Consider the following 23,850-nt stretch of genomic DNA (forward strand, 5'->3'; position numbering starts at 1 on the left):
GCTATCATTTTATTGAGCTTCCTATGACCTTCATGCCCATATAGACGCTATAAAAGGGTTGATCCTAGTGACATTATCTCTTTAATAAGAGGTACATTGCATATTTAATTTTAAAAGTTCCTTTTAGACCTTTGGCTGTGCTTTTTATTTTACCGTAGTGCAGGACAGTGAGGAACCTTGACGTGGGTTGCGAGTTTGCGTATTTTGGCCAAAATATTAACCAATACCTTTTAATATTACTATATATATTTTTTGCATTTTTTACAGGGTGTGGCCAGGCCTATCAATGGTGATCTTGTAAATCAGAGGCTTGTACCTCTGTGATGTACTAGTAGAGTGCCTGGAAGCCTGCCTAATCGAATAGTAGGGGCATGTAATAGGCGGTTAGCTGGGCACTGTGCTACACCTGTGTGTGACTTGCGACATATTGCAAGCTTCATCTTTGTGCAACTCTAATACCAGGCAATCACCCCCTCCATAGATTGGTAGGCTGAGCGGGATTGTTTTATCAGCATTTTGCACTTGTGTTACCTCCTTTTAGTAAGGGGGTCTGCTGCATCCTGTTTGTGCATTTTTCTTTGTGACCCTGACTAATAGTGTTATTTAGACTAAAGTACCTTATACTGTATATTATATTTCGTACTAACATTTAGTTTGACGTTTTCGTTACTATAGATCTCCATTATTCTAAATATATCACTTATGCTCGTTATAAAAAAAGTAATGTGTAAATTTGTAAAATAAAAGCCTTTCTAATTACCTGAGAAGAGAGTACAATTGCACTAGTATGCCGCCTTACCCCTTTTGATGTCATCGAGCTGAGGTTCAGGAGAAGGATGATCCTTCAGGGGTGAAGTTTTAGGTCCTGCAGGTTTTGATGGCGTTTTAAACTGTGAGGGTGGCTGTGAGGATCGGGCAGATTGCTGCTCTATCCGGGCTTGAATCTTGCTGCTGCCTTCAGCCCTAAAAAGAAGAAATAAAAATGATATATTTCTATGATTTTATGTTACATCCCTTATATTCCAGCTGGTTCTGTGTAAATTGAATAAAGAGAATAATTTGACTCTTAAACAAGACAAAATAGGCAGTGTCAGACATTTTTCACTTGGGGCAGATACTTCTTCCTCATTCTGACGCTGACCAAACATACACATGCAGCAACACACTGGGAGAGAAGAACAGGAGCCACAATATCGTTGACAAACAGTCTGCTCTCCTCACTGCAGAGTGATGACCAGTGCTGGAGCACAGCAGACCCGAGTGTGATTAACTGTTGAGTCTCATTACAAACACTTCTAGTAGCGCTTCTCTCAAATTGAAATGAGCTCTATCAGCCGAACCCGATTCACATTAGCATTGCCAAAGAAAGTGTAGTGCTGCCAACTCTGCTGTACTGCCCCTCTCCCACACTGACTGCTGGAGATGAAAGCTGAAGCTGTTAATCACACTCAAGTCTGCTGTGCTGCAGCACATATCGTCACTGTGCAGTGAGCAGAATAGACTGTTTGTCCAAGCTATTGTGGGCCAGCGTCTTTCTTTCTCCAGTCTGAGGCTGTACACACTTTTCTTAAATAAAGGGCAGCCCCAGAAGGGTGATAGGTACTTTTCAAGGGTTTGGTACAAGAAAATGTGACTGAAGGTTCCGGTCTGTAATGGCATTGTCCAGGCATACTGACCTGCCCAATCAGACATTGGGTGTAGAGTGACGCAAATGCCTATGGGGGGGGGGGGTAGGTTACTGAATAAACATCTGTCACCCAGAGAGTATAATGCAGAGGTCCTATTTATTATAATAGGTTCCATTGTTGAACGCAAAATTGTCTGGAATCGAGAACGGACGCCATGTCGAATTTGGATAGCTCCTGATGTGCCTAAACCGTTGCAACCCCCCGACAAGTGACCTTATTTTGCAAACTAGACCCCTCAAGGAACTCATTTAGATGTGTGGTGAGTACCTTGAACCCCCAGGTGCTTGACAGAAGTTTATAACTTAGACCCATGAAAAGAAAAAAAACAACATTTTCCCCCCAAAAATTTATTTTCACAAGGGTAACAGGAATGGAACACAAAATTTCTTGTGCAATTTCTCCTGAGTATGCAGAAACCCCAAATATGGGGGAAACTACTTTGATGGAATGGTCTGTGATTGTCATATCGTGTTTAGAGAGCCCCTGATATGCCTAAAAAACCACACAAGTGACACCATTTTGGAAACTAGACTCCTCAAGGAATTTATCTAGATGTGTGGTGAGCACCTTGAACCCACAGGTGCTTCACAGAATTTTACAATGTTGATCTGTGAAAATGAAAAACGGGGATTTTGGTTGCTTACCGTAAAATCTGTTTCTCGGAGCCTCCATTGGGGGACACAGGAACCATGGGTGTATGGTGCTGCTACTAGGAGGCTGACACTATGCACAAAAAAGTTAGCTCCTCCTCTGCAGTGTATACCCCACCGACTGGCATTATACACTTCAGTTAGTGAGAAAGCAGTAGGAGATAAATAACAAGGTTGAAAACCATAACCACAAACATGAGAACTGTAAACGTGAGAACAGTCATAGAGCATAGAACAAGAGAAACTGAATAACATGGGAGGGTGCGGTGTCCCCCAATGGAGGCTCCGAGAAACAGATTTTACGGTAAGCAACCAAAAATCCTGTTTTCTCTATCGCCTCTCATTGGGGGACACAGGAACCATGGGACATCCAAAAGCAGTCCCTGGGGTGGGAAAAACAGACTTCCATCAGGTCAGAGGACTCACCACTGCCGCCTGCAAAATCCTTCTGCCTAGGCTGGCATCCGCCGAAGCGTAGGTATGGACCTTGTAAAATTTGGCGAACGTGTGGATGGAAGACCAGGTTGCCGCTTTGCAAAGCTGTAGGGCGGAAGCCCTGTGGTGTACCGCCCAAGAGGCGCCGACTGCCCGGGTAGAGTGAGCCTTTATCCCAGGAGGGGGCACTCTGTTCTTGACCCGGTAAGCCTCCAAAATTGCCGATCTGATCCAGCGAGCAATAGTCGCCTTGGAAGCCGGCAAGCCTCTGCGCGTGCCATCAGGAATGACGAAAAGAGAATCCGTCTTCCGGAAACCGGACGTTCTATCCAGGTAGATCCTCACTGCCCTGACGAGGTCCAGCTTGTTCAACGATCGCTCCAGAGGATGAGTCGGAGCTGGACAAAAGGAAGGTAGAACAATGTGCTCGTTGAGGTGGAATGTGGAAACCACCTTAGGAAGAAAGGAAGGCGGAGATCTGAGGACCACCTTGTCCTGGTGGATGACCAAGAAAGGAGGTCGGCAAGAGAGCCGCCAACTCGGAAACACGGCGGATAGAAGTGATGGCCACAAGAAAGGCCACCTTCCAAGACAGAACTGATATGGGAACCTCCCTGAGAGGCTCAAAGGGGGAAACCCTCAGAACGTCCAGTACCAGATTTAAATCCCATGAATCCACAGGGGCCCTGTACGGAGGGACAGCATGGGCCACTCCTTGAAGGAAGGTCTTAACCTGTGGCCGAGAAGATAAAGTCTTCTGAAAAAGGATGGAGAGCGCAGAAACCTGGCCCTTCAGGGAACTAAGAGCAAAGCCCGAATCCAATCCTGCCTGAAGGAAGGCCAAAACGGAAGGCAGGGAAAAGGACATAGGTGAAACGCAGTTGGACTCGCACCAACAAAAATAAGCCTTCCACGTACGGTAGTAAATCCTGGAAGACGAAGGCTTTCTAGCCTGGATCATGGTGTGCATCACCCGGTCCGAGAGGCCGGACGCTCTTAGAACTGCGGTTTCAACAGCCACGCCGTTAAACTGAGCAACCGAGAGTTCGGGTGGCAGATCGGACCCTGAAACAGCAGATCAGGCCTGTCTGGAAGGCGCCAGGGGCCGTCCGCGAGAAGATTGACGATCTCCACAAACCAAGCTTTCCTGGGCCAATCCGGGGCGATCACAATGACCGGCACCCCTTCCGCTTTGATCTTTTTCAACAGCTTGGGAAGTAAGGGCAGGGGTGGGAACAGATAGGGCAGCACGAACTGCGACCAAGGAATGGCCAGAGCGTCAACGCCCACCGCGAGGGGGTCGCAAGACCTGGAGACAAACCGAGGAACCTTCCTGTTCATTCGGGACGCCGTGAGGTCCACGTCTGGAGTCCCCCATCGAAGACAAATCTGATGGAAAACCTCCGGATGCAAGGACCATTACCCTGCCGCGAGACCCTCGCGGCTGAGGAAGTCGGCAGCCCAATTGTCCATGCAGGGGATATGCACCGCAGGCTGGCGTCCGTCGTCACCACCTGCCAGTGAACTGGAAGGAAGGACCTGCCCTGGAAGATGAGAGGCGACGTCAGCCACCAGTTGAGAGACCGTTTGACCCGGGGAGAGAGTCGGATCGGACGATCCAGGGAGAAGACAGACCTGTCCCACTGATACAGAATGGCTTGCTCAAGGGGTCGCAAATGAAATTGGGAGAAGGGAATCGCTTCCAATGTTGCCACCATCCTCCCCAGAACCTTCATGACCGATCTGAGGGAGGGAGGGAGGGCGAGGACCCTGAAGCAAGCGTATGTCCCGACAAATGATGGATCTCTTGTCTTCGGGAAGAAAGACTTTGGTCTGACGAGTGTCGCAGAGCATGCCCAGAAAGATGATGCGCTGAGAAGGAATAAGGCAGGACTTCTTCCGGTTGACCAGCCACCCGAAACGGGCTAGGGTGTCGAGAACGATGGACAGGCTTTCGTGAGCCTGAGAAAAGGACGGAGCCTTGATGAGGATGTCATCGAGGTATGGAAACAGAACCAGGCCTCTGACCCTCAAGATGGCCATCAGCGCCGCCATGATCTTCGTGAAAACTCTTGGGGCGGTTGCAAGACCGAACGGTAGGGCGACGAACTGAAAATGTTCCTGGAGCACCGCAAAGCGCAGGAATCGGTGATTTCCCGGGAATATCAGGACATGGAGGTAGGCGTCCTGAATATCTATGTAACACAGAAATTCCTGAGCCTCCATGGAAGCAATTACCGAACGAAGGGATTCCATCCTGAAGTGCTTCAGACAAACTCTCTTGTTCGGTAATTTGAGATCCAGAATGGGACGAACCTTGCCGTCTTTTTTCGGTACCACAAAAAGGTTTGAATTGAAACCTGTGAACCGTTCTTTTTCTGGGACGGGAACGATTACCCCGGCTTTGAGGAGAGAAGCGATGGCTGCAAAGAAACCCAGAACTAGAGCGGGGTCTCTTGGAGGTCGGGATTCGAAGAAACGATCCCGGGGTCGTGAAACAAACTCTATCTTGTATCCCGAGGATACAACTTCCCTGACCCATGCGTCCTCTACTGAGGAGATCCAGACGTCCCTGAAGAAGAGGAGACGGCCGCCCAGCCTGGGAGGTGTGCTGGGGTCTTGCCGAGAGTCATGCCGAGGTGGAGCTTCCAGTCCTGGACCTGGAGGATCTACCCTGGGAGTAGCGAGGACGCCAGGAAGGAGTGGGCCTAAAGGATACTGTCTTCTTCTCCTGACGCGCCTGTGGCCTCTGTTGCTGCTGGGGAAAGGAGTTTGACGCCGCGAAGCGATGAAAAGGCCGAAAAGACCAAAATTGACGTCTAGGAGGAGGACGATGAGGTTTAGCCTGGGGAAGAAGAGAACTTGTGCCCCCGGTGGCATCCTTAATGATTTGGTCCAGCTTAGAACCAAAGAGACGAGACCCCTGAAAAGGCAGGCTGGTAAGGGACTTTTTGGAAGACAAATCCGCCTGCCAGGCCTTAAGCCAAACGGTCCGGTGGATGGCAACCGCGTTGCTGGACGCCTGAGCCGCACAAGACGCGGCATCCAGGGGGGCTGAGACCAGATATTCACCCGCGTGAGAAATCTGGTTGGCAAGTTCCGCCAGCTGTCCGGGCAAAGACTAGCTGAGGCCGCTTCAAAGGCTGATTTCGTGAAAGATTCTATGACCCTATCGTTAGAATCCTTCAGAGATGCTCCGCCGGACAGTGGAAGGACCGTGTTGGTGGACAGTCTGGAAACTTGAGGATCCACCGAAGGAGAAGCAGTCCAATTAGCGGTGAGCTCCGGAGAAAAAGGATATAAAACGCCAAGTCGCTTTCCTCTCTGAAAGCGTCTGGTCGGGTTCTCTTTTTCTCTGGTCATAATCTCCTCGAATTCCGGGTGAGGAGCGAAAAACTTGGAAGGTGGTTTAGCCCGTCTAAACGAAACCGCCTGATCTGCGGGTTCCGTAGAGGACTCCTTGATGCCACAGGTTTGATTTATCGCTCCAATGAGATTCTGAACCATATCCCTCATGGTAGCGATTTGGTTCGAATCCAGCTCTGAAACATCCTCCGAAGGCGCATCTGAGAACGCCTCGCCTGACTCAGGGGAGGAAGACCGGGGGGAAGTCGACCGCAGAGAAGAACCGTGTGGCGAGATGGAGCGAGAAGAGGACTCAGACCGGCGTTCCTGTCTGGACCTTTTGCGGCTTGTAATGGAGGGATCCGACAGAGGTTCCTGCGACCCGCTGGCTACTGCGGGGGTCTGCAGAGGTAATCGATCCAACACGGACACCAGAGTTTGGGACACCTGAGTTAGATCCGCTACCGATTGTGACAGAGAGGAGGCCCAGCTAGGGGTGGGGGTATCACTCTCAAGCGGAACAGCCGGTGGATCCCGGGGGGTGGGAACAATCGGGTTGCTGCAGGTCTGACAGAGTGGGGAGGACTGACCTGAGGGAAGTTTGCAGTTACAGGACGAACATGCAAAGTATTTGACTAAGGCAGAAGAAGCGGAGGAAGAGGTAGGAGGACGAGAGCGGCCTCCCTTAGAGGTAGACATTTTGAAAGGTCCCTGAAGAAAATGCCAGAGGGTTAGGGGACAGGGGGCAGAGGGGAGTGTCAGTCTGCAGTGCAGAGCTACTCACGGCAGACGAAAAAACGGATTCCAGGTGGAGGAAGCTGTCCGGCTTGCGGGTGGACCTCCGGAGAGAAGTTGAGCTCCTGCTGCAATCTGAACCGCAGATGGTGACCGCTGAAAGGGTGCAGGAATGTGTGCTCTGGAAGGGACGGAGCGCGATGTGTGGCGCCAAGCAGCGGCATAGAGGAAGGGGCGGAGACAGCCGTGCGCCCAGGAGCACCAAGATGGCTCCGGTGGGCGGAGAGTGCAGGACAGAGATTGTCGGGCGGGAGAAAGCCCGCCCGATGAAGGCGGAAGTGGGTGGAGCGCGGCACCGGAAGTAGGCCCGGGCAGAAGCCGGGGCCTAAATTAGAGGCCGGTGACCGCCGGAAGAAAGAGCCGCAGCGCCGCAGCAGTGCGCCGCAGTTAGAAAAGCAGCGCGGCAGCCTGCCAAGGCTGTCACGCTGGAGAGGATAGAGCGGCCGCCGTGAAACTCGCGGCGCCGGAGGGAGAAGAGGCGCAGCAGCCTGTCAGGGCTGTCGCGCTGGAGAAGGTAGTGTGGCCCCATTAATACTGCGGCGCTGGAGCAGTGCGCCGCAGGAAGAAGCAGCACGACAGCCTGTCAGGGCTGTCCCACTGGAGAAGGTGGAGCGGCCGCCGTAGGAAGCGGCGTGGCAGCCTGTAAAGGCCCCGCGCTGGAATAGAAGGCAAAGAGGCCGCAGCTGCCGCATGGGAAGGAAGAAACGTGGCTGCCTGCAAAGGCCGCCGCGCAATACAGCAATCCCGGGTCGTGCTGCTGCAATCTGGGTGCAAGCGACGACCAGGTATGCTGGGAGCCCTAGCAAGACCCCCCCCCCTTGAAAGATCTGGGATGGGATGGGGAAATACTCACCTCAAACATCCCATGCCGATACTAACCTGAAGAGGAATGAGACGTCCAGGGAGCTGATGGACGTCCTCGTCTCCGCAACCGACAGGTTCTGGTGGGCGAGTGGGTGGGGGACGGAGGCAGGACCGGACTTCTGAGCACACTTGTGTGGTAGGATCATGGTCCTGCTGAGGGATCTATGAGGATACGGGGTGGAAGCACACGCCATACTCATAGTCCGTATTGTGGGACTACAGATGTGACTGTTCACCCTGTATCCCTCCGGAAAACCTGAAAGAAAACAACGCACATTGAGGTAGATAAGGGTCTAATGAAAGACCCGTGTCCACCTCCTACTGACACTAAGCTAAACTGAAGTATATAATGCCAGTCGGTGGGGTGTACACTGCAGAGGAGGAGCTAACTTTTTTTGTGCATAGTGTCAGCCTCCTAGTGGCAGCAGCATACAGCCATGGTTCCTGTGTCCCCCAATGAGAGGCGATAGAGAAAAATATTTTTCTCACAAAAATATTGTTTTAGCCCCAAATTCTCTCATTTTCACAAGGATAGCAAAAGAAAATGAAAAACACCCCTAAATTTGCTGTGTAATTTTTCCTGAGTACTCCGATACCCCATATGTGGTTGAAAACTACTTATGAGGCACAGTGCAAAGCTCGGAAGGGAAGAAGCGCCATATTAAAGTGCAAATTTTACTGTTATGGTTTGCTGGTGCACCAAGGGCACCACTGGAGAGCAGAGGGGCCCCTCTCTCTCTGCCTGCCTTCTAAATGCTGCGACTGTTATCGATCACAGCATGTATCGGGTTAAACTGGTGAAGCAAAGTGGGCACCGCTCCTCGCAGTGTGTACCTGTGTCAGCTCTTATATCAGCTGAACACCCGGCAGCGATCGCGCGTGCTCAGCTCCTGTGCACGCAAAATCGCCTGGACATATCCATACGTCCAAGTTCAGTCCTGGACGTATGGGTACGTTCAAGGCTGTGAAGGGGTTAAAAATATTTCCTCGCCTTAATGGTGCACTTACTTTGAAAATACAACGCAGGTTGGCCGCATACGGCCAACTCAAGGTTAAAGTTAATTCTTGATTGACAGCTCCTCAGCGTCCCTCCTGCTGCTGAGATCTCACACTGTTCAGAATAAGCTGCAGCTGTCAGTCAGGCTGAGTAGGGAAACGTAATACATTTGGATTCATGATCTCTCTTACTCCAGAGCAGGGCTCCTAAAATGCTCTTTTTAATATCATGATTACACAGGTATTCTGACTTGGACTTTTCAAAGTACATCAGCCTCACCAGGTCTAATGGGTCTAGTTACTAATGTGTACAAGTTGTATTTTATAATCTTGTGACAGATTTGCTTTCGTAAAACCATAAACCAAGATGAATTTCAATACGAAATGAAAATATATTAGAATTTATTTAGCCAGTGACAAAAATAAGCATAAAAATATATAACAAAGAGGTAATTATTGTAATGGCCATTGTTCACTTCATTTAGGGAATACACGATGCCGGGCCCCGGAGAGCAGGACTAATTAGCTGTACCTTGTTTTCTTCACTTGTATACTGCTGCTCAGCTTCTCCAGAACATATTCCCCGGTGTCATGGTTGATGATCAGCACACAGTCCTTCTGGTATGGTCGCTTGTTTCCTTTGAATACAGTCATGGGAGGCGTTGAGCCCTGAAACACAGAACAGGTACCTTGTAGATGCGATAATGCAAAATATGAACCCATGTTCACACATTGTCCGAAAATAGTAATAAAACAGGTTTTCATAAAATACTTCTCATTTAGGAACATACACCAAGGGCCCTGCCATGGGCGTATCTCAGCAGAATGCAGACTACCACTTACAGCATGCCAAGGAAAAGCAGCCAGTGTCTGCTGATGGGATGGAGGATAGCTTTCTATCTTCCTGCAGGTCCCCACGATTATCCGATCACTCCTGATTTCTGGACTGGATATAATTGTTGTTTTTGCCTCTGGAGAGAAGAAGCCGATGTGAACATGTGTGATGAGGGACCCGCTGTCTGCCAGGCTCTGGGCTGATCCACCTTGGATACATGCAGCACTAATGACCTTCTTATATTAGGCATCCAAGAACACAACGCATTGGAGACAAGCCGGGGGCTAGAAACCCGCAGGGAGCATTACTTACTGGGCACAAAAGACGACATGGCACTGGTGCAGAGGAGAAATAGATGCTGGTATCAGAGAGCTTTGCAATGCCGATTTATAGAATTACTCATTCCAGGACAAAGACTTTTTTTTTTTTTAATTAAAGGGACTGTCCTCTTTCCAAAATTTCAGTTGGCAGCTATAATGAAATGAGACTAAGTATTACTTACCCTTCCCAGGTCCAGCACGGAGTCTCCGCCATTGTCCCAGGTTCTTTTGTCTGTCTGCAGCACTGATGTTGCATCGACAGCTCTGCTGCCAATCACTGAGCCCAGCGGCTCATGCTGTCTACATGAACTGGAGTGTGACGTCACAGCTGAAGACAAATGACAGAGACCTTGGCAGTGGCAGAGAATCATAGAATGTCAGAGTTGGCCGGGACCTCCAGAGTCATCGTCTCCAACCCCCTGCTCAATGCAGGGTTCACTAAGCCATCTCAGGCAGATGTCTCAGCCTCTGTTTGAAGACTTCCATTGACGGAGAACTCACCACTTCTCGTGGCAGCCAGCTAGCACTGGACTTGGGAGGCTGAATAATACTCGGTTTGTGTTTTTTATAGCTGCCACAGCCAATGAATGTAGGTTTTCAGGAAGGGAACAACCCCTTTAAGGTTTGGTTGTTAGGCTCTTCATATTATAAGATAATTGCTTGTAAAGCAATACTCTCTTAAAAATATTAACATGAAAACTGCTGCGGAAACTATTGTGAGGACAGAAGTGCAGTCCTGTATGCTGTGATAATATCGGCCACAGAGTCACAACAACCCCCATAATGACTTTCCACAAGTGATTTCACAGCAATGTGGAATAAATCCTATATGTGGAGGTCCCAGTCTACTGGCCAGGACTAGAGAAAGCTTCAATACTGGTGGTGGATCCTTTGCTGGAATGACTGCAACATGATCAACGAGGACATCCCCTTTAAATCAGGGACTGACAGATAGGTCCTTCAGCCCTGAGGAGATAGAAAGGATCTCAAAGCTGTGCACACAATGATTGCAGTTAGGGCACAGCAGCAAGTCAATGTGACAAAGTGTTATACAGAAGCATACCGATACAATATAAGGAGATAATAAAGATGTCCAATAGTAATCCCCTAAGGAGCTTTAGGATCACCAGAAGGATTACACTGCTGGGAAGGCCTGTAAAGAAAACAAGCTCAAATGTACTGTACTGGGTGCAAATGGTGATCCCATCGCTGAGAAAATGAGCAATGAGGGCAGACTGGACCCAGCTAATGCACTAATCCCCTGCAGTACTCCCACTAGGTGCTACTCCAATATGCCTGACGTCCCATGTACAGGAACAGCTGAATGTAAAGGTACCGTCACATTTAGCGACGCTGCAGCGATCTAGACAACGATGCTGATTGCTGCAGCGTCGCTGTGTGGTCGCTGGAGAGCTGTCACACAGACAGCTCTCCAGCAACCAACGATGCCGAAGTCCCTGGGTAACCAGGGTAAACATCGGGTTACTAAGCGCAGGGCCGTGCTTAGTAACCCGATATTTACCCTGGTTACCAGTGTAAATGTAAAAAAAAAAAAAACACTACATACTTACATTCCGGTGTCTGTCAGGTCCCCCGGCGTTCTGCTTCCCTGCACTGTAAGCGCCGGCCTTAAAGCAGAGCGGTGATGTCACCGCTGTGCCCTGCTTTACGGCCAGCCGGCGCTGACACAGTGCAGGGAAGCAGAACGCCGGGGGACGCGACAGACACCGGAATGTAAGTATGTAGTGTTTTGTTTTTTTTTACATTTACACTGGTAACCAGGGTAAATATCGGGTTACTAAGCGCGGCCCTGCGCTTAGTAACCCGATGTTTACCCTGGTTACCAGTGAAGACATCGCTGGATCGGAGTCACACACGCCGACTCAGCGATGTCTGCGGGAGATCCAGCGACGAAATAAGGTGCTGGCCTTCTAGCTCCGACCAACGATGTCACAGCAGGATCCTGATCGCTGCTGCGTGTCAAACACAACGATATCGCTATCCAGGACGCTGCAACGTCACGGATCGCTAGTGATATCGTTGTTAAGTTGTTCAGTGTGAAGGTACCTTAAGGGTATGTGCACACCTTGCAGATTTGTCTGCAGAATGTTCTGCACAGAATCTGCATCTCTTGGCAGAAAACGCAGGTAAAAATCCAAACGTTTTTTATGCGGATTTTCATGCTTTTTTTTAAATGAGGATTTGTATGCGTTTTGTAGGCTACATAAAGATCTATTACACAGGTCTGTGACTAAAAAGCTGTTTGATTATTTTCATCTAATTTCCATGTATTTTGGTGTGAAAACGAAAAAAATATTGAAAAAAATCCTGGACGTGAGGATTTGCCAAAAAATGCAATCTTCAAATTTAGTATATTTTTCTCAATTTTTGTTATTTTTTTTATCTTCGGGTTTTGAAAGTCAAAATTACTATTAATTAATTCACATCAATGCATTGAAGATATACAATGCCAAAAAATATAACTTTCAAAGAAAAGAACTTTCAGAGTGAGCTAATGAAACCAGCATCAACATGTTGCAAGCTGAATGAGCAGGCTCTGACATGCCCGGGCTTGATTCAATTGTTTTATCTTGGTTCTCGCCTGTTCACACTTTTTCATCTCAGTTCGTGTTAGCTCGTCATATTCAACGTCATATTCAAAGTCTTGTGCATGCTGCTTGGGAAACAAGCTGGGTATACCAATACCCTTGTTTTCTGTGTCTATGGGACAGTCGAGACAGACAAAAATCACTGGACCAAGAAGTATTGGCAGCCGAGGGTGCTCACAGTTGGTGAAAAAAATATCCTCCGAGAAACTTTGGTTCCTCCCCATAAAGTTCTTCTACCACCTCTCCACATAAAATTGGGATTGATGAAGCAATTCGTAAAATCACTTCCAAAAGATGGAGAATGCTTCAAATACTTGGTCACCAAGTTTCCAAGCCTCTCGGAGCCAAAATTGAAGGAAGGTGTGTTCGTCGGACCAGACATTAGAAGGCTTATAGCTGATCAAGAGTTTATCAATACCATGACGCATCCTCAAAAAGAAGGGTGGTTTGCATTTAAAGAGGTCGTAGAGAAATTTTTAGGCAATAACAAAGACCCTGACTACAAAAAAAATCGTCGGACAAATGCTGAAAGCATTTCAAGCTTTAGGTTGCCTGATGAGTTTGAAAGTGCATTTCCTCCATTCCCTCCTTGACAACTTTCCTGAAAATTTGGGATCTGTGAGTGAAGAGCAAGGTGAACGATTCCACCAGGACATTAAAGAGATGGAAAGAAGATACCAGGGAAGATGGAGCATTACAATGATGGCAGACTACTGTTGGACGCTTCAGAGAGACATTCCAGATGCTACTCACAAGCGTAAATGTACCAAGAGAAGCCTCACAGAGAAGAAGAATCGATTTTATTGTGTGTTAGTGAGCTCATTGCAGTTAAAAAATGATTTTCATGAAACAATCATAATAAAAAATTAATTTTATGAGTCTATTTTCATTTATTTTGAGGTATTGTCTTATTTAACATACGGTATTTTCTGGTGTATAAGACGACTGGGCGTATAAGACGACCCCCAACTTTTCCATATAAAATATGGAATTTGTGATATACCCGCCGTATAAGACGGGGGTCATCTTATACGCCCAGTCATCTTATACGGCGTGTGGTTTCCAGGGTCTGGAGGAGAGGAGACTCTCCTTCAGGCCCTGGGATCCATATTCATGTAAAAAATAAAGAATAAAAATAAAAAAAAATATGGATATACTCACCCCTCCGACGGACCCTGGCTCTCAGCGGTGCAAGCGTCTGCCTCCAGTCCTAAGAATGCAGTGAGTGAAGGACCTTCGATGACGTCACGGTCACGCGACCGCTCACGTGAGCGCTCATGTGACCGCGACGTCATCGAAGGTCCTTCACTCACTGCATTCTTAGGAACGGAGGCGGACGCTTGCACCGCTGAGAGCCAGGGTCCGTCGGAGGGGTGAGTATATCCATATTTTTTTTTTTTTATTCTTTATTTTTTACATGAATATGGATCCCAGAGCCTGAAGGAGAGTCTCCTCTCCTTCAGACCCTGGGAACCATCCAGGATCGCTCTGTGCACCCGTACCCGGCGTATAAGACGACCCCCGACTTTTGGGACAATTTTTAGGGGTTAAAAAGTCGTCTTATATGCCGGAAAATACGGTAGTTACTTCAATTGTCAGAAAACGTGATGTCCTATGACAAAACTGAGGTAATTTTTGGATTCAGCGCACTTAAAAACATAAAGATTACGTGGAATAACCAAAACAGCTCTTGAAAATTTTTTTTTTGCAGACCTGTGTTATTTAACAAAAAAAAAGAATTGTGATGTCATTTCTTGTCCAACCTCTTCATTTACATACTCCATTGAAGAAAAATGTTTACACACACAGATATAGATAGATAGATAGATAACAGACAGATATATCTATAGATAGATAGATAATTAGCAAGACTCATGTTTAGCAATAAACATAATAAAATGGTACATAAAGAGTTAAATAAAGACACACACACACACAAAATCTGCGTTAGGCAGGGGTCACACTTGCGAGAAACTCGCACGAGTCTCGCACCTCAATACCCGGCACTGCCGCCTGCACTCGGACCGGAGCGTTCAGCTGCATAGAAATACATGCAGCCGTACCCTCCGATCCCAGTGCAGGTGGCATTGCCGGGTATTGAGGTGCGAGACTCGTGGGAGTTTCTCGCAAGTGTGACCCCAGCCTTAAAAGCAATGTTTAATTTAAAAACAAAATTTGAAAAAAAAAAAATGGCGTGGGCTCAATAAGACACCTATCCATTACTAATCCTATAGTAGTGAATGGGTTACATAAAGACACAGTGTCACAGTGTCCTGCATACTATGGTGATGGGCAGCCCGCCTGTTAATACAGGGGCGTCATTAATGGGCTGCATACCAGACATTGTGCATCACACTTACCTGTGTGACTGGCGTCCTATGCGACTTATATCAATGTGCATTTTTTCTACTAGGCAGCCAACCACTGCAATGTCTGGCTGGTGTGGGGGTGGCTGTTTTTATCAAGTAGTTTGCACCAATGCTGCCCCTAGCCTTTATCAGTGGAGGACTGCTGCATCCTGCTAAATGTGCATTTGTCATCAGACAGGGTTTTGGGAAGGCTGTATCTCATGGTATGTATTTTTTCTGAGTTTTTTCTATGTTTACATAAAGACACAGCCAGAAAAAAGTATTTTAATATTCTTAATTTCACCATACTTACAACCACGCCTAATTCCCTGAAGCCATCGATCACCTGCAAAAAAATAAATAAATCAACAGTATACTCCCTGTTGCGACGCAGTCCAATTAATAAGGAGTGTCCCACGACGATCTCCCCTATATCAATAGTGACATCAGGAGATGTGACTGCTCTATAGGCCTCCCATGATGCACTGACAGGAGATAATGGCTCCTGCAGTGCATCGCTTAAGAGGTAACCTGAGTTCAGGATTGCTTTACGGCAATGCTGCGTGGGAATTTTCTCACACAGCGCTGCCGATAAGAATGAACTTAGGTGACCTCTCTCTCGGCAGCAGTGAAGGGATACATCGCGGAGGATTACCTCCGCCTGTCAGTTCATCGCGGAGGCCCTGCAAAGAACTGACATCGCCCGATGTCACTGTTCTACACGGAAGATCGTCGTGGGACACTCATTATTAACTGGACCACGGCGGAAAGGTAAGTATAGGTTGGCTTATTATGTTATTTTTTTTCCAGGTGATCGAGGGCTTCGGGGACTAGGTGACTGGTGACTATGTGCTGTATGTTGTATGTACTGTATGTGTATATGTGTTTTTTTTTTATTTTTTTTTTACACTTGAACACAGTAGCCGGATGATGAGACTATTGCTGTCCCATCATCCGGCTACCTGTCACTGTAGCAGGCATAGCTGGATGAGACGAGTAGTCCCATCGGATGATGCCTGCCTACAAACACACACAGACACACACAGCCCCACACCCACCCACACACAGAAACACACATCTTCTCCACTCAGTCTCCGCCCACACACATACTCTCCACCCACACTCCACCCACATACTCTTCCCCCTCCCGATCTGCTGCATTTCTCACAGGCACATCCGCAGATCACTGCGGTTTTGCTGCGGATTGGCCTGACACAATGGAAGTCAATGGGTGCAGAAACACTGCAGATCCGCAAAAAGAATTGACATGCTGCGGAAAAAAAAAAGCTGCCATTCCGCGCGTTTTTTCCCGCAGCATGTGCACACCAAATGTCAATTTCACATTGACTAACATTGCTTGTACACTACACTGCAGATTTGTTCCGCCCGTCCAAAAACGCTGCGGATCTGCATCAAAATCCCCAACGTGTGCACATAGCCTAAAAGCTCTATTTCATTGGCGGGTGGCTGAATATACATGGGTTACTCTTCCTACACAAGGACCTGGAGAATTCTAATTTTGGAACTGGTAAGGTCCCAGAGATCAGAAGACCACCTATCTTTCATGTACGTATCTGTTTTTTATAGAAGAACTTCTATAACAGCGCTCGTGTTCTTGCTTCATTCACAGAATAACAGTATTTTCGACTTTTCCCTCTTTTACAATAAACGTATTTAGTCTAAGAGTCCTTCTCATGCACCACTGGTGGCTCCGTAACGACTTGCTAAGACCACCTACAAGGTCCAAAGTCATATAAAATCCAAGATTCTTACGCAACAGAGAAAATGGGGATAAAACATAACCTGGAGGGATGGCGCTACACAGGCAAGGACCTTGACACGCGTTTAACAATCGCTTCACCCCCAGGAGTGAAACGCGCTTCAGTGTTCTTGCCTGTGTAGCGCTATCCCTCCAGGTTATGTTTTATCCCCATTTTCTGCGGTGCCTCGGAATCTTGGATTTTCTATTTCAATAAATGTATGCTCATCTGATGGCCAGTACTACAAAGTACTCTCTTTACCACAAGAACTGAACAGCTCCCATTTGCCAAGTGTAAGCCATCATCCGTCTCTAGCAGCAAAGACAACTGGACAGATTACAGGTGCTTTCTGCTCCTCCACTCCCATCTATCACACTCTGTACGGGGTCGTGAGAGTTTATTTCAGGGAAGGCAAGCTATTGGACAATGACATCTGCAATACATGCTGGAAAGTGAGGTTGAAAAGAGTTCCAGCACCTACAGTGCTTAAAAGTAGTGATGAGCGAACATGCTGGGATAAGGTGTTATCAAAGCATGCTCAGATGCTAACCAAGTGACTTTGGTGTGCTCCAAAAATATGTTTGAGTCCTCACGACTGGATGCCTCATGGCTGTTCGACAACTGCAACACATGCAAGGATTGCCTAACACCTTATCGGAGCACGTTCGCTCAGCACTACTTAAAAGTTATTGGACAATGACCTCTGCAATACATACTGTATTTTTCAGACTATAAGACACACTTTTTTCCTCCAAAAATGTAGAGGAAAATGGGGGTGCGTCTCATAGTCCGAATGTACCAGCTCTGGCTGTGGTGGAGAGCGGCATCGGCGGAACAGTGGGTCAGAGACGCAGGAGATGGCTGCTGCGACTAACTCCTGTGCCTGCTGCTAAAGAGAAATTAATATTCACTGCATTCCACGCCCATGGGTGTGGAGGGCAATGAATATTCATTTCTCTTTAGCATCCTGGTATGCTTGGCCCCATCCTTATTCTAGTACTAGCGGAAGAGCCCGGTGTTGCCTGGGCATAGTAACTAACTGTGGTTAGTTATAACAAATTATAATGATTATCCTCCATCCCATAGTCCCATGCCCATATACCCATCATACACATCCTCCATCCCATAGTCCCATGCCCATATACCCATTATGACACCATCTTCGCCATGGCAACCTATTATGACATCATCACCATGGCAACCATTATGAGATCACCGTAACCATTGCAACCTATTATGACATCATTGTCGCCATGGCAACCATTATGACATCATCTTCGCGATGGCAACCTTTATATCATCATTGCCATGGCAACCATTATAAAATCATCATCGATACACAGACATATACACTCGTTTTTATATCTATAGATGATTGGCCCCAACCCCTATCCTGAGAGAGCAGTGAGTATTCATTGCTCTTCAGTAGTGGCCACAGTGTCAGCCGCCGGCTTCTTGCAGCCACCGGCTTCCTGCAGCTGCCGGCAGTCACGTGGGCCGCTACTCAAGAGAAATGAATATTCACCTCTCTCCATGCCCAGAGAGGTGAATATACATTTCTCTTAAGTAGCAGCACACGTGACAGCCTGCCGGTAAAAACGCGAAAAAAACACATGCGGTTTTCTTGCAGAAAATGTCCGGTTTTCTTCAGGAATTTTCTGCAAGAAATTCTTACGTGTGCACATACCCTAATGTTTTTTTTTTAAATCTTTTCTATTGTTGCTATGCATACCAGGATGGGGGTGAGGGCCAATCACACCAGAATAAGGATGGGGCAGTGCTTACCAGGATAGGGATGGGGTCATGCATACTAGGATGACATGGGGACCCTGCATACCAGGATAGGGAGGGGGCCATGTATACTAAGATAGGGATGAGGGCGATCATTCCTGCCAGGACAAGGATGAAGGGGACCATTCCTACCAGAATAGGGATGAGGGGGCCAAGACTACCAGGCTAGAGATAAGGGGGCCATGCATACCAGGCTAGGGATGAAGGAGCCATGCATACCAGAATAGGGATGAGGGGGGCCATGCTTACCAGTGTAGGGATGAGGGAGCCATGTATCCCAGGATAGGGATGAGAGCGATCATTCCTGCCAGGATAAGGATGAAGGGGACCATTCCTACCAGTATAGGGATGAGGAGGGGGCCATGCTTACCAGGGTAGGGATGAGGGGGGCCCCGCATACCAGGATAGGGATGAGGGGGCCATGTGTATCAGGAAGAGGGGGCCATATTTATCAGGATAGGGGATATTAAAGGGACTCTGTCACCTCAGTTTGGCATGATATTAAAATGAATTGTTACCGGTCAGATGGGCGGCGTATCCTCGTAATTTCTCCACCCCGTCCGTCCCTTTTTTCCACAATAGTTTAGTGCATAAGAGTATGCGTGTGCCTTAGTTGGCGCCTGCAGTCTTCGGTGGCGCACGCGCAGTATGCTTTGCCCTACTGCGCGCAAAGCCGAAAACATTACTGAGCATGCACCCGTGTACTATGTCCCGAAACACAGCAAAATACTTCCGGAACATAGTGTGCGGGCGCATGCGCAGTAATGCTTTTCGGCTTTGCCCGCAGTAGGGCAAAGCATACTGCGCGTGCGCCACCGAAGACTGCAGGCGCACACGCCAACTATGGAATAACTCCCTTAGGATTTGAGTAATTACAGTGGGGGGTGTCCTTACATTAGCTGAAATCTGGTCTGACTGCACATATGATACGACATATACCCATGAGCACCGGGCGGCACAAAACAAACGTCCGCACTGAAGCATTTCACTTACTGGGATGTGCGGCAGAGTAATTGTAACTTCATCTTTCTTTCCAACCTGAAGTTCTCCTTCACAAGATGTGTCTATGGACGCTGGCTTAAAATCATCTACAACAAAAAGAAGATTGTTCATGACAGTTGTAATTTCTCCCACAGCGCAGGCCTCATTCACATTATCCTTTCTTCACTTCGTCTTTTATCACAGATAGAACACATACACATTATAGTCTATGGAGCTGATCACATCTCCAAGTTTGTTTGTTTTTTTACAATGCCTACCAAAAGATTCATGCAGACATGTCAGTTTTTGATTCGAGTCACAGATTAAAATCATCCATATAAGTCTATGGGTTGTGAAAATCACGAAGAGAACACAGATGCCATCGCTGTGCAATCTGTGTGCTGTCTGTTTTTAACATTTTAATGGGTAGGAGATGCTTTGCGCAATAGTGTATACTGTACATTATATATACACTGCTCAAAAAAATAAAGGGAACACTAAAATCCCACATCCTAGATATCACTGAATGAAATATTCCAGTTGTAAATCTTTATTCATTACATAGTGGAATGTGTTGAGAACAATAAAACATAAAAATTATCAACATAATTCACAACTAATATCCCACGGAGGTCTGGAGTTGGAATGATGCTCAAAATCAAAGTGGAAAATCGAATTACAGGTTGGTTCAACTTCAGGGGAAATGCCTCAAGACAAGGAAATGATGCTCAGTAGTGTGTGCGGCCTCCACGTGCCTGTATGACCTCCATACAATGCCTGGGCATGCTCCTGATGAGGCGGCGGATGGTCTCCTGAGGGATCTCCTCCCAGACCTGGACTAAAGCATCCGCCGACTCCTGGACAGTCTGTGGTGCAACGTGACATTGGTCGATGGTGCGAGACATGATGTCCCAGATTTGTTCAATCGGATTCATGTCTGGGGAAAAGGCAGGCCAGTCCATAGCTTCAATGCCTTCATCTTGCAGGAACTGCTGACACACTCCAGCCACATGAGGTCTGGCATTGTCCTGCATTAGGAGGAACCCAGGGCCAACCGCACCAGCATATGGTCTCACAAGGGGTCTGAGGATTTCATCTCGGTACCTAATGGCAGTCAGGCTACCTCTGGCGAGCACATGGAGGGCTGTGCGGCCCTACAAAGAAATGTCACCCCACACCATTACTGACCCACTGCCAAACCGGTCATGCTGAAGGATTATTCAGGCAGCAGATCGCTATCCACGGCATCTCCAGACTCTGTCACGTCTGTCACATGTGCTCAGTGTGAACCTGCTTTCAGCTGTGAAGAGCACAGGGTGCCAGTGGTGAATTTGCCAATCCTGGTATTCTATGGCAAATGTCAATCGTCCTGCACGGTGTTGGGCTGTGAGCACAACATCCATCTGTGGACGTTGGACACTCAGACCATCCTCATGGAGTCGGTTTCTAACCGTTTGAGCAGACACATTCACATTTTTGGCCGGCTGGAGGTCATTTTGCAGGGCTCTGGCAGTGCTCCTACTCTTTCTCCTTGCACAAAGTCTGAGGTAGCGATCCTGCTACTGGGTTGTTGCCCTCCTACGGCCCCCTCCACGTCTCCTGGTGTACTGGCCTGTCTCCTGGTAGCGCCTCCAGCCTTTGGACACTACGCTGACAGACACATCAAACCTTCTTGCCACAGCTCGCATTGATGTGCCATCCTGGATGAGCTGCACTACCTGAGCCCCTTGTGTGGATTGTAGAGTCCGTCTCATGCTACCACGAGTGTGAAAGCACAACCAACATTCAAAAGTGACCAAAACATCAGCCAGAAAGCATTGGTACTGAGATGTGGTCTGTGGTCCCCACCCGCAGAACTACTCCTTTATTGAGTGTGTCTTGATAATTGCCATTAATTTCCATCTGCTGTCTATTCTATATGCCCAACAGCATGTGAAATTGATTGTCAAACAGTGTTGCTTCCTAAGTGGACAGATTGATTTCACAGATGTTTGATTTCCTTGGAGTTATATTCTGTTGTTTAAGTGTTCCCTTAAATTTTTTGAGCATTGTGTGTGTGTGTGTGTGTGTGTGTGTGTGTGTGTGTGTGTGTGTGTGTGTGTGTGTGTGTGTGTGTGTGTGTGTGTGTGTGTGTATGTATGTATATGTATATGTATATATATATATATATATATATATATATATATACACACACACACTAGATGGTGGCCCGATTCTGACGCATCGGGTATTCTAGAATATGTATGTATATAGCAGCCACATAGTATATAGCACAGGCCACGTAGTATATAGGAGCCATGTAGTATATAGCAGACAAATAGTACGTGGCCCATGCTATATAGTATGTGGCTGCTATATGCATACATACATATTGTAGAATACCCGATGCGTTAATACAGGCCACGCAATATATAACACAGCCCAAACAGTATATAACACAGCCCACGTACTATATAACACAGCCCACGCAGTATATAGCAGCCATGTAGTATATAACACAGGCCACGCAATATATAGCACAGCCCACGCAGTACAAAACACAGTATGTAACACTGGCCACATAGTATATAGCAGCCATGTAGTATATAGCACTGCCCACGTAGTATATAGCAGCCATGTAGTATATAACGCAACCCACGCAGTATCTACACTGCTCACGTAGTATATAGCAGCCATGTAGTATATAGTACTGCCCGCGTAGTATATATAGCAACCATGTAGTACTGTATATAGTACTGCCCACGTAGTGTATAGCAGCCATGTAGTATATAGTACTGCCCACGTAGTATATAGCAGCTATGTAGTATATAGTACTGCCCATGTAGTATATATAGCAGCCATCTAGTATATAACGCAACCCACGCAGTATCTACACTGCTCACGTAGTATATAGCAGCCATGTAGTATATAGTACTGCCCGCGTAGTATATATAGCAACCATGTAGTACTGTATATAGTACTGCCCACGTAGTGTATAGCAGCCATGTAGTATATAGTACTGCCCACGTAGTATATAGCAGCTATGTAGTATATAGTACTGCCCATGTAGTATATATAGCAGCCATCTAGTATATAACGCAACCCACGCAGTATCTACACTGCTCACGTAGTATATAGCAGCCATGTAGTATATAGTACTGCCCACGTAGTATATATAGCAGCCATGTAGTACTGTATAGTACTGCCCACGTAGTATATAGCAGCCATGTAGTATATAGTACTGCCCACGTAGTATATAGCAGCTATGTAGTATATAGTACTGCCCACGTAGTATATAGCAGCCATGTAGTATATAGTACTGCCCACGTAGTATATAGCAGCCATGTAGTATATAGTCCTGCCACGTAGTATATAGCAGCCATGTAGTATATAGTACTGCGCACGTAGTATATAGCAGCCATGTAGTATATAGTACTGCGCACGTAGTATATAGCAGCCATGTAGTATATAGTACTGCCCACGTAGTATATAGCAGTCATGTAATATATAGCACTGCCCACGTAGTATATAGCAGCTATGTAGTATATAGTACTAGTCTTCTGGGTAATTTCGCAATGCAACACTGCATATGTTGCAACACTGCATATGTAACACTGGCCACGTAGTATATAGCACTGCCCACGTAGTATATAGCAGCCATGTAGTATATAACGCAACCCACGCAGTATCTACACTGCCCACGTAGTATATAGCAGCCATGTAGTATATAGTATTGCCCACGTAGTATATAGCAGCCATGTAGTATATAGTACTGCCCACGTAGTATATAGCAGCTATGTAGTATATAGTACTGCCCACGTAGTATATAGCAGCCATGTAGTATATAGTACTGCCCACGTAGTATATAGCAGCCATGTAGTATAGTACTGCCCACGTAGTATATAGAAGCCATGTAGTATATAGTACTGCCCACGTAGTATATAGCAGCCATGTAGTATATAGTACTGACCACGTAGTATATAGCAGCCATGTAGTACTGTCCACGTAGTATATAGTACTGCCCACATAGTATATAGCAGCTATGTAGTATATAGTACTGCCCACGTAGTATATAGCAGCCATGTAGTATATAGTACTGCCCACGTAGTATATAGCAGCCATGTAGTATATAGTACTGACCACGTAGTATATAGCAGCCATGTAGTACTGTCCACGTAGTATATAGCAGCCATGTAGTATATAGTACTGCCCACATAGTATATAGCAGCTATGTAGTATATAGTACTGCCCACATAGTATATAGCAGCTATGTAGTATATAGTACTGCCCACGTAGTATATAGAAGCCATGTAGTATATAGTACTGCCCACGTAGTATATAGCAGCCATGTAGTATATAGTACTGACCACGTAGTATATAGCAGCCATGTAGTACTGTCCACGTAGTATATAGCAGCCATGTAGTATATAGTACTGCCCACATAGTATATAGCA

The 23,850-nt window shown here is 47.0% G+C and overlaps 1 protein-coding gene across 1 annotated transcript in view; it reads right to left on the reverse strand.

The window, feature by feature from the left end:
* The window catches only part of EAF1 (ELL associated factor 1), a 39,077-nt gene that overhangs the window by 10,263 nt on the left and 4,964 nt on the right, over nucleotides 1-23,850 (reverse strand). Inside the window, exons 2-4 of the mRNA XM_077269008.1 lie at nucleotides 19,430-19,524; nucleotides 9,306-9,442; nucleotides 800-963 (exon numbers count right to left, since the gene is read on the reverse strand). Coding sequence (XP_077125123.1) covers nucleotides 800-963; nucleotides 9,306-9,442; nucleotides 19,430-19,524 — 396 coding nt within the window. The remainder of the gene's footprint in view (nucleotides 1-799; nucleotides 964-9,305; nucleotides 9,443-19,429; nucleotides 19,525-23,850) is intronic.

This window comes from Ranitomeya variabilis, chromosome 6, assembly GCF_051348905.1.
Source record: "Ranitomeya variabilis isolate aRanVar5 chromosome 6, aRanVar5.hap1, whole genome shotgun sequence".
Lineage (NCBI taxonomy): Eukaryota > Metazoa > Chordata > Amphibia > Anura > Dendrobatidae > Ranitomeya > Ranitomeya variabilis.